This window comes from Puccinia triticina, chromosome 15A (genome assembly GCF_026914185.1).
Source record: "Puccinia triticina chromosome 15A, complete sequence".
Classification (NCBI taxonomy): Eukaryota; Fungi; Basidiomycota; class Pucciniomycetes; order Pucciniales; family Pucciniaceae; genus Puccinia; species Puccinia triticina.
In genome coordinates, this window is record NC_070572.1 from 2,391,010 (window position 1) to 2,403,131 (window position 12,122).

General features: G+C 46.9%; 1 protein-coding gene across 1 annotated transcript; it reads left to right on the forward strand.

Annotated features, from left to right (window-relative positions):
- Positions 1–11,328: 11,328 nt before the first annotated feature.
- On the forward strand, positions 11,329–11,621 carry PtA15_15A232 (uncharacterized protein; the record flags this gene model as incomplete). Its single annotated transcript, XM_053163418.1, has 2 exons — positions 11,329–11,483; positions 11,561–11,621. 2 exons carry the CDS (start codon positions 11,329–11,331, stop codon positions 11,619–11,621), a joined length of 216 nt encoding a protein of 71 aa, XP_053027395.1.
- Positions 11,622–12,122: the final 501 nt, after the last annotated feature.

The window sequence follows — 12,122 nt, forward strand, 5'->3', positions numbered from 1 at the left end:
ATCAACACAGAGTGTTAATAGGCATTCAAGGAATAACTCAACTTGGGTTTGTGGTTTTACCTACAGAAAGGTAAAGCTAATCAAGAGTTGATGTTATTCCTGAATTGAAAGATGGGTGAGAATGAAAGCACTGTTTAACTACAGTATGGGTTAAACTTTGCTGTAATAATATTCTGAGGGATAAACAGTCCTGGGGGGCGTGTTTATATAGAGGGGAAAAGAGCAGGAGGGAACATGAGGCGCTTGGAGGCGCTTCAGGACCAGGGGGGAACTGGAAGCGCTCAAGGGAAGCAGATCCTCATGAGGATCAGCATTGGAAATGATCAGGGCAGTGTAATGATCAGTACTGATCCTAGATCAGTAGCTGTGCACACTAGCTGATCATAACCAATCAGTGATTCCATTCAGTGCTCTTTGAATTGGATTACATCATGTACAGTTTATGTATTTATATCATAACCAATATGTTATGTAAATAGGGACTGAGGCGTAACAGGGGATAAATGAGTGATACCTGTCTTGGGGTATTTCAGGTGTGCAGTAATATTACAATTTATTGTAATCTTACTGTTTGCAAGTAGCTTAACTCCTGTAACAACAGTACATTATGGTAACTGTATTTAACTATGGTTATCTATAATGTAATGTATAGCAAGAGTACATTCTTAAGCTTGTATCTAATGATATACATATGTAATAAAGGTGTAAAAAGGAATGTACTACATGTAATGTGAACAATTGCAGGTACTTGGTACATGTAAGGTACTGCAACATGTACTCTGTGGCTGACACTGGGTGCCTCTCCCTGGGGATGACTTAGAGCCCTACAGGTTATTTTGTCCCAAGAGGTTGTAAGACCCCTATGCCTTGGGTTTCATAAACCTTTCACAAGACCCAACTCAGATGCCTCCTCCCCTGAATTCCTAGCTCAGCAGACCCTACCTCAACTGAATTCTCTCTAAGATAGTTCAGCTGTCCATTCTGTTATCTCTGATTATTTATGTTTTATCTAGACAGAGCCACACAACCACCTAGAAAATTGATTTGACTTTTGGTAAAAACGGAACAGTGGAGATGGGGTCTCAGAAATTTCTGAAGCTAATGGTTGGGATGAATTACAATATAGGTCGAGCTTGGAGAGACAGTCAGTTGGTTTTGGTTCCCTGCTATATAGAAGACTAGATAAAAGAGAAAGGGGGAATGAGAAAATATTGGAAAGCTCACCTAGTTCAGAGAGAAAGTCAGTTGGGGTTGGGTGTGCTGAGCTAGGAGGAACAATGGGAAGTTACACTATCCAGGTTGCTTGGATGTCATTTAGTTATCAGGTCCTGTGTGGTTTGAATAACAACATGAATAGAATCTGTGGGTGTAAAAAGAAAGCTTGAAGGTTGCTTAACAAGATGAGCCCTAATTTGCTCTAAGAAACTCCTATTTTTCATGTTGAAATATCATTTCTAAGACCAAACATTAGTTATCTGGGTAACTGAGGCTAGATTATAACTAATTTTTGATGACATAATTGACATTTCAAAATCAAAAACAGGAGTTTCTTGGAAGAAATTAGGTCCCTTCCTTTTAAGAAACATTCAAGCTTTCTTTTGACACCCACAGATTCTATTTATGTTGTTTTTCACACCACATAGCACTGGATAACTAAATGACATCTAAGGGACCTGGATAGTGTAACTTCTCATTTTATAAGGAGGGGAGGAGGCAACATGACTATTTGGTCTGAGTTGGATCTTGTTAAATGTTTATGAAACCCAAGGCACAGGGGTCTTACAACCTCTTGGGACAAAATAACCTGTAGGGCTCTAAGTCATCCCCAGGGGGAGGCACCCAGTTAACTTAGGCACATTTTGCAGTTTGAGGGTTTTTTTTTTTTTCAAAAAAAAAACAAAAAAGGAGGGATTGGGGGAAAAATGACCTTGTAAATGTTTTTGAAACCTTTTAAATTTAACTTGGGTAACCACTGTTATTGATTTTTGGACTTACTTTGCGCTCTTTGCGCACTGCACAGTGCGCGCAGTCCCAAACACTTTGCGCACTGCGGGTGAAATACGCACTTTTTTCAAGACATTTTCTGACCAATCTAAAGAGGCTCGAATATGTAAATAGAGAGAGTAATCGTAGATTGCATAAAGAAAACCATAATGTGCTAGAAATACAAGGTATTTATAGTATACATTATGTAAGAGACAATGACAAGGAAGAGTGTGAGAAACTGTGACTGCTCGTCGAGACATGTCGTGAGTGTTACTCATGACGCGCATGTAGTGAGACGTAATCCAAGGTTACATAACGAGCTACAACACCCCCCCACTCGACTAGCTCGCCCCTTGTACAACCAGTTGTTGATTGTCGTGAACTGAAGGGCTAAGGTTTTTTGTGAAGATATTGGCAAACTGGTCTTTTGTCAACACCCAAGTTACGGAAATTTTTCCTTTGGAGAAGGCTTGGTTGGTAATATAGAACTCCCGGTCGGTGTGTCGTACACGTTTGTTGGAGGTGTCATTGGAGCTGATTTTTACTGTGGCCTGATTATCACATTTGATGTCTCCAACAAACCAAGTACCGTACATGTCAAAGAGTAAATTACGTAATCATAGAATTTGTTTTGTACAATGCCCAAGCGCCATATATTCTGCATGCGCCGTTGAGGAGGCTACAGTCGCTATCCGCTTAGAGACCCAAGCAACAGGACAACCGTGGTGAAGGATGATGAGGCCATAGGTAGACCTGGAGAACTCACCCCCCCAATTCGCATCTACATAACCAAGAAGTGGTGGCCAATCCGTCTTTGGTCGCAAGAGAAGTGGTTGATTCCTTGTAGCCGCAATGTAATTGATCAGGGTTTTTAGACAGTTCCAATGTGTACCCAAAGGACACTTGGAAAACCAAGCCAGGAAGTTAACTGCAAAGCAAATATCAGGTCTCGTTCCGACCGCTATATAACTAAGGATACCAACAATAGAAAGGTATTGAGAGGGAAGAGTACCGAGTGCGTCTGTATTGGTTAGAGGAAGATTGCCACACGGAAGCGGGGTCTTACTGTGCGTAACGCCGTCCCAATGATCCGTTAACAACTTACTAGAGTTCAGAGGCGGCTTCGCTGCCTACATATTCACCTTACCCCAGCCTATTTTTCCCTGCCTCTAAATTATCCTATCTCAGTTCACACAATTCAATTTTTTTTACAAAAATACAGATTTTTTGACAACATTTATAACTCCTTCATAATGATACTCCGATACTTGTGCTACTAACAAATTCCCTACACCACGTACACAAGATAAGCCAACATACAATTGGCCATGGTAGCACAATCTTTCTGCCCAATGGCTCAGCATTCTGCCCTATAGCTCCTCCAGGCCAGAATACATTTGAGCTTTGATTACCGCCTGATTTTGTTTGAACCATTTCAGCCTTGAGCTCTTGATGTACGCATACATATGAACTATCAACTCTTGAAAAAGAGTCTTGCCGCAGAGGATTGCGGAGAATACACCTGGTCTTGAAAATAAAAGGTACACCATCCACTTGAGTTGACTGACCCTTTGCGGTTGACCTAAACCTTTTGTGAGTAAGCAACACAATCCCATTATTCTAATGATATGTACTAACCATTTGAAAACATACTACATAAGTGGTTTCCCACTTTTAGGGGAAAATATTGGATACCACAGTAGAAATTAGGCTGAATGCAGGTCCAAGATATACTGCAACCTGCCCCCAAATTGATGTAGCACAATTTGACGCGGCACTTTTGAGAATCCTTCTCCTTCAATTACAAGCCCAACTTCCACAAATGTTGGTGCATTATACCTCCTTAGATCATGATTTCTATCCTGAACAGTCTTCAGAACCATTGATATTTTTTTTCCACTCTTGACAATATCACCAGCCATCCTGTACAATTTTGGGTAAGGGTTGTCAGCATAAATGAAAGATTGCAGTTTTAAGATGGTTTTGGCATCCACATGATCCCTTGTGGCTTGATTAGCACAGACTCCCAAAGCACATTCTCAACAATGCTCCGCTTCCTCCAGACCTTTGTCTCCCAAAACAAAAGTATGAGCAATTTGCAGGTTGATTTTTTGAAGGTTGAATGGGGCCGGGCCAATCTGATGGCTGAGACCTCTCTGGATTTCAGCGCTTGGTCGGCAACAAACTTCCAGCACAGGTTGGCGGCTTTCTCGGACGGGAAAAGGATGCAGCGTCCCTGGGCTGACGGGGCATGGGCAGCGCGACAGATCTCAGCGAGCTGTGCAGACACCAAGGCGATGTCAGTGCTTGTCCGAGCGGAGGGAGGAGAGAAGAGCGAGACAGGCGAGCCTTCTGGATGTCCTGGTGGATGAAGAAGCGGGGATAGCCCGTGGTGAGCCTGGCATGGACTCGGTCGAGCCCCAGCTCGTAGTCGACGTTGTCCTTCCAGGTGGGCAGGGAGACAGAGACGGCGTGTGGGGTGCAGATGGGCACCGATGAGCCCAGTTCGGCGGCGTGTCCGTTGGTCGGCGCTGGCATGGTGCGGTTCGTGGGCTGGCCGTCTCCCGCGCGCCGGCCGGGCTTATCCGCTGGCGGTCTTCCCAGTTGGGTGCCCCTGCAGCCAAACTACGTACTCGCCAGCGTTCCAGCGCATGTATCCAGCGCAGAGTGCCTTCCAAAGCCCGACATCAATCCAAACTCAATCAGAAACCCTGCATGCGCACCCACCCATGCTCCCTGGAAATCTACAGAAATCTCCCCCTTCTCCTGCCATTTGATCAGCAATTTCTTCAGGAATGGCGGATAGGATGAAGCTAACTTGAATGGGCAGGGGAGCTTGACTTTCCCCTTTTCACAACACATGGATATTTTTTTCTTATAGCTTTTGCGTGTGCGACTAAAAATGAGGGCTTGCGCATTCAAACCAAATGCACTGAGCCGCAAGTGGAAATAGCACCTTAGCGCAAACGATGACACTGATGTAAGCAGGCCGCAAACAGCAGGATATCAAGGATTGGCCGAGAGCGGTTAAACAAAGGAGGTATGAATATAGTAGATACCGAGAGCGGTCACGGAGGTAAGAGGCTGTGAGCGGCGAACAAAGAGAAGGAGAGGGTAGGAGTCATTACCTTTAGGGCAAGATAGAAGCGGAGGCTGCACACCGTGCCAGCTTAGATTGCAAGAAGCTGTCCGATGACCATTTGAAAAAGGAGATTAGAAAAAAGGCAAGACCAAGAAATTGAAAAGTCCCGATGTCTGATACCGCGTATAGGATTCAGTAGGAACAGATCAAAAGCACCCGGTGCATGTGAAAAGCTAAACCCGTTGGATGAAAAGGATGTAGCTGAGAACAGCTAGCAGGTTTGCATTCAACAAGATTTGCCGGAAGGGTATAAGAAGGAGGATGTTTGGAGTGTGAATGTTTCCCCCATCGCAGATCCAGTGGGGGCCAAAGGCTGCCCACGCGGTGGTCTTGCGTTCATTTTTTTTTTTTGCAGGAGTTTGACCTTTAAGGTTGAAAGAGGAATTGATAAGTTTGGGTTGGCTCAATGCAAAACCAGAACCGCTCCTGGTAATCAAGAGTCCAACAATTTCAGTCAATGAACATTCCCACTTGATCCGAATGTTCGCAGACAAATCTTTCTCCAATTGTCAAAGGATTCCTTCGTTCGGCGCGGTGACTATCCCGTCATCGACATGAATCCAAATCGCGCCTCCTTTCCCGGATCCCTCAACAATATACATACTTGAGTCGTATTTGGAAGCAGTATATCCTAGTTCAGCCAGCGTCCCTGCTAGATGACGCCACCAACATCTCGCAGCCTGCTTGGTCCCGTAGAGGGCTTTCTTCAAATGACAAGCATAGCTTGGTGGAGTCGATAAGCCTTTGGGAGCAATCACCCAAAGGTCCTCGTCTATGGCTGAGTTGAGATATGCCGCCACGAAGTCAAATGAATGAACGGGCCAGTTATTTAACGCCGCCATGGTTAAGAGTAGGCGCATGGAGACAAAGGTAGCAGTAGGTGCGAAGGTCTCACCATACTGTAGGCCGGCAATTTGAGAGTAACCACGCGCCACAAAACGAGCTTTATATTGGTCCACGGATCCGTCCGCCTTCAACTTCTTGGTGAAGACCCATTTAGCCGTCATTACTTTTGTCCCTTCCGGTACCTTCTCTACTGCCCAGACGCCTAAGTCCGCCAAATTCTCTATCTCCTCCTTAATAGCCATCATCCAATGGTCTTTGTCGGGACTCCTTGCCGCCTGTTTGTAAGTTTTTGGCACATCAGCTGCATGTATCTCGGGAACAGACAACAATATCAAGTCCATTATTGCATTTTGTTTGGCCGCCATCGCTTTGTCACGGAAATCACCAAGCTTCAAATCCGACATATCGGCTAGAGAGAACTGGGGTAGAGCTATGTCTTTGGATAAGGGATGGTGGCGGAAGGTGGCTATCGCAGAATTCACAAAGGAGTTCGAAGAAGGGATGTAAAAACACCAACCCTTGGAATCTGGAAGGATAGAAACCACGAAGCCTGGGATCGCCCGTTTGTCAAGTTTCTTCCGTTTCTCCGCAGATACGTGGACATACGCTTGATCCCCGAAGACCCGAGCGGTATCCAGAGATGGTTTAAGCCCAAAGAATTTCTCGAAAGGAGTGATGTCCCCGCTCCTGCTGTTTGGAATCCGATTAAGTAAGAAACACGCCCACACGAAAGCAAAGGCCCAGAAGGTTTTATCCAGTGCGCTACCTAAGAGAAGGGTCCTACCCATATCCTGCAGAGTTCTGTTAAAACGTTCAATAGTCCCGTTTTGATAGTGATGATACGCGATCGCCCGCTCAACTCGGATCCCTTTTTCCCGCAAAAATTTAGCCAACACCAGGCTATTGAACTCACCCCCATTGTCCAATCTCAGAGCTTTGAGAGGTTTACCGGAGTGCAACTCAAGACGCCAAATGGTATCAATAAGAAAAGAAGTGGCCTCAGATTTTTGAGAAAGAATTTTTATCTCATTATATCCGGAGCCAATATCCCTGATGGTTAGAATGTATTTGCCACCACCTATTGCCTCCACCTCAAAAGGACCAATAAGATCCATGGGCAGGAAGGTCCGTTGCGTGGATGCAAGGGTGTTCTTATGGACACTTTTGGAAACCATACACGTGGGGCAATGAATCTGTCCTGGAGGCAGGACGGACGGCAAACCCAGCCCAGCTTTTAATTTAATCATTCTCCTGATGACCCAAAGAGAAACGTGACCAAGCTGTACATGGATTAGCAAGAGGTGCTTCTCATCCGCCGTCAGGCCAGGATCCACCGGGGCACGTTTGATTACATCCGGAATGGTGTAAACAAATGGATTATCTTCCTCTACCTGGCTAGCACAAGCGACGACCACATGGGAGGAAGAAGGAGAAGGAGTAACGACAGAAGGGAGGCCAGAAAGTACAGGAACAATGGGGCCATGACGATGGGAGGGAGAAAAGACAGTAGCGGTAGGAAAAGGAGAAACGGAGGGGATAGATTGTTCGGGGAAAGGAAATAGCCATTTCCGGCTGCGCGGGTTGAGAACGCACTTGGTCCAGAAAAGTCCAGAAGAGAAAACAGAAAACAAGTCGTCCCGACAATCGTAAGAGAAGGTGAAACCGGCAATCCAAAGGGCCGCTGGTGAGATGAGTGTGTTTCTCGCGTTGGGACAGTACAGAACGCCGTCAAGCCTGATGGGAGTTGAACTGGGACCACAAAAATGCAGGGTGCCCACTGCAGTGATGAATTGGGAACTTCCATTAGTGGCAACTTTCAGGGGGATTGGTTTAGTTAACAATCTAAATTGATGGAGCACTGACTTATCACCTGTCAAATGATGGGTTGCTCCGGTATCAAAAAGGGCCTCCGGAGAAGGAAACTCAAACTCCACATTTCTCGCCTCCGGAGACGGCGCTGCCTGGTCCTCATACTCCATTGGCTCACCAGGAGGGGTCTCACCTTCTGGTTCGGGTTCAGCACGTCTGGCCGCCGGTCGCGAAGGGCCGCGATTTGGAGGAGGCCGGTAGTTGTCCGCTGGTCGTAAACCTGGCTGTGAACCTGAGTTGGCCGGAGTGGGTCCGGAAGGTCTGCCGGGAGCGGGTTGACGGTAGTTGACAGGAGGAGTGATGATGGGATAATGCGCCTGGAATCAAGTCAGGTCGCTGTTCACTGGAGCTGGATGATTTGGCCTGTTCATATGTCTGGGTCGTTCAGGGCAATCGGCCACCACGTGGGAGGTGGAATTGCAGCAATAGCAGGACCGTGTTCTTTGGTCAGAACGTCGATCAGGTCTTGCAGCCATCCCGTAGACATTCCCAGGATGACTCTCAATGGAGGGAGTCCTTTGCAAACCGGCGGCCATACCCGTCGGGGCCGATCCACGGAGTCGGTCCCGTTCTTGCACATTGAGTCGAGTTTGACTTGCCGATAGGAGGTCAACGACTCGATCGAAGCGAGGGGTGGCATTGTTGTTCCAGTTTAACTCCATATCCATCCTCTGATCAAACTCATTACGAAGGTCAGTACCGTGAGGAATAGAGGATTGGAGAATGAGACCTAAGATGGCATTGCGGGATAAGGGAATTCCAGAAGCAATAAGATTGTCAAACCGAGTCCGGCATAAGGAAGATACTTCGCTGGCATTGGTTTCAGAGCTAATGGTGATGAAGTTGAGATCGTTCCATTGAGACAGCTGAGTGGCCCGGTTGATGGTCCCAAAACATCCCCTAATGGCCCGCATCATGGTGTCACTGCGGTTGAAATCGTACAGGTCGGTCCGAATTGAGGCATTCACCAAACCAAGTAAGATGCCACGCGCAACACGCTTGAAAGGATGACCACGCCAATCGTTGATAAAAAACTGTTCGTCTCTGAGAACTGAGAACGCAGTCTTGGTCAGCTCACGTAACCACACTCGAAAATTGCCCCCATCCGGTCGAAGGGCAGTTGTTGCAAATCAAGCGATCCCGTCTCGGATGAGCGCCTGCTCCGTGCAAAGATCCAACGGGGCCAATTGAGCGGGATGAGCAATTGGTTCTGGAGGAGGAAGTTCTGGACGAGGGGGAAGTTCTTGTCGAGGGAGATCAAATCGATGGTCTTCAATTGGCAGACCATGACCTTAGAAAGTAGTGTTGTCCTCGTCATCTGAGTTCGGGTGGGAAGCCGCTGCACGTCTAGCGTTGGAGCGAGTGTGATGAGCAGGAGGGGAGCGTTGAACGGACATGGTGTTGGTTTTGAAGTGAAAAAATTGGTGGGTGGGAGGAGGTCGAAAAGTTTTCCAGAAAAAAAATGTGACAATGGTGAAACAGAGGTTTGAGAGGGTGGCAAAAAAATTGGGTTCGCAAAAGAATTGGTAAGAGTTGTAAAAGGTGGTGAAAGCGGATGAGGAAAGAAAGAGTGGTGGACGAAAAGGCGGAGTATATAAGAATAAAAGGAAGAGGCAAAACAAGACAAAGGAAGAAAGGTAACTAGAAAGACTTTGGGGTAGAAAACGGAGAGATAAGGTTGTTGATGTTGGGGTTCGGCGGGTAAACACGGAAAATTCCAACGCGGATAGGATAAGACAGACTACCACACAGGCACAGACCACACAGGTTTCAGGAAAACAAGGAGAACAACGATTCACATGCACCAGCCACACAGGCTCAGATTTACCAGCCACACAGGCACGGGAAGATACACCCGGAAACACACAGTACTGCCACACAGGCACGGGAAGATACACCCGGAAGATTTTCTAAGGTAAAGAATAGAGTTTATATCGAACCTAGTAACAAGCGAAGAAGGCTCATAACCTAAAGAGGCTCGAATATGTAAATAGAGAGAGTAATTGTAGATTGCATAAAGAAAACCATAATGTGCTAGAAATACAAGGTATTTATAGTATACATTATGTAAGAGACAATGACAAGGAAGAGTGTGAGAAACTGTGACTGCTCGTCGAGACATGTCGTGAGTGTTACTCATGACGCGCATGTAGTGAGACGTAATCCAAGGTTATGTAACAAGCTACAACACAATCAATAGACAGGCTTTTAATTGGTCTCTCTGGATTTTTTGGGAGTTTTTGGAGCATTCTTCCATGTTAAAAAAAATCATAAAAAAGCAGAACAAAGGTAGGATGCGGGGGCCTAAAAAACAAGGTTCCCATAGCCCAAAAATTCCAAATCATTTATCCAAGTTTATTAAATTCACAAAAACACAGCAAAAAAGATCTAAGTTTTGGCATGCAGCCAACTGATGGCTACTGTTGAATAGATTATCCCCGAACACAGTATGTGCCATGGATAGACTCTCCAGCTTGTGACAGTGCAACAAGCAAAAGTGAGCCAGCATTTTTTATTCTCAAGCAGGGGCCTATCCAAGCGAAGTAGGGGGCCTGCAGGGAGGAGCCAGGACAAAACCAGAACCCCTGGGGAACTCAGCTGAAGGCCGTTCAACCGCTCTATTTATGTTTAATGCAGTGTGGTTCCCGGATGCACAAGTTTCATTCTCCTCAACGTTGTTGACCCAACAGTTTCCTCAGCCCAGCCGAACCAAACACCTCACCCTAACCCTCAAGTAGTGCCCTGCAGATCCTGTGCATATACTGTTAACGCAAGCCACCCAACCAGAATACAAGGGAGCCACCGCCTGCCAGTTACCGTTCACACCACCACCTGAGGCCCAACGGTTACCACCTTGGCTGCTACCACAGTAACATCCCTTATGGTTGGTGAGGCTTGGTGGTTCCGCTATCTCTCCCCGCAGTCAATAAGCTCTGATTGGCTTGGCGCTCACGTTTATCCCACGCACCTTCCCAACTCAGGAACCACTCTCATTGGTTTCCCGTCAACACCGACGGATCAAAGGTCAGCAAGCGGTCCGGTGCTTTCAAGGTAGAAGAATACATCGTGAGTGGCGATCTGTTGATATTCAAATCATCAGTAAACCTTTCCTGAATAGCATTTGTTTCCTGCATCACAGTCGAAGGGCTACAAATAAGGCCGTACTCGAACTTCGTCGCTCTCATGGGAATGAATCTTTCCCGACATGGCACAGACAAAAGCAGGGCTGAGGACAAGATGGCAGATGTGATGACAATAGGGCAGATGATCTCTACAGTAAGTCATCAACCAATACTCCCCCAACAGCTTGTCCTGATGTTGTGTAGATTTGTGCGTGGGATGTGATTTGATGGCATAATTTTAATTGATTTTATTGACAAACCTCACTCGACAATGTCCCAGCCAAAGCTTTTTCATCTCAACCAACAACACATCGCCCGGAGCCTCCTCTTGACTGACCCCAACCAAGTTCAGCCATAAATCACATGCGCCCTCCCAATCCTGCTCAGCGGACCAGGAAAGTCAATCTATGCGCGCTCAATGACCCGCAGGAATTGGCCTCGTCGGCCTCGGCGACCGTCCCACCACTGCCCCCGGGGGCAGACCGCTCGCCCAGCTCCCCTGCCGCGTCGAGCGCATCGTCCAGTGCAAGAACCTCACCTCTGGCTTGCAGATCGCCATCGGCGCTGAGAGCTGAACGTACCTCTTGCTCGACAGACTCGTGCCTGCGACCTGCTTCAACCGCTTGGCTGACCACTGCTTTGCTGGTCGTAACTAGGCTTTATGTTGAAGCTTGTTTTCCATTGTTGTCTTCCGTGAATCCGAATAAGTACCTGCGGACAGCGCCGCCGGCGCTGGAAATTGGAAAAACTAGCACTGTCGGCTTGAACTTGCACTTACAAACTCTGTGGCTTAAGGCACCACCCACCTCCTTGCCTACCCCTCCTGCCGCGCGCAGATTGTGTAATATAGTAAATCTACACAGAGGGCTAAGTATAAGCGGTAGCTTGTGACCCCTGGGAAAGCCAAAGAGCACAGTTTAGCATTTGAGCCAGCTATTATCACTTGATTGAGCCATGTAAGGACCAACTTGACAACAAGCTGGCTCCTGGCACCCCAACTCTAGCCATGGGCTTGTTGGTTCCTCCTGCAGTGAAGGCTAGCAAGGCTCTAGCCAAGATGTTGGAGTCTCTCTATATACAGTTGCTGTTACCTCATCTTTAAAACTAGGTGGCCAAAATTAGCATCCTAATACAAAGCCTGAGCTTGTGCCGCCTTT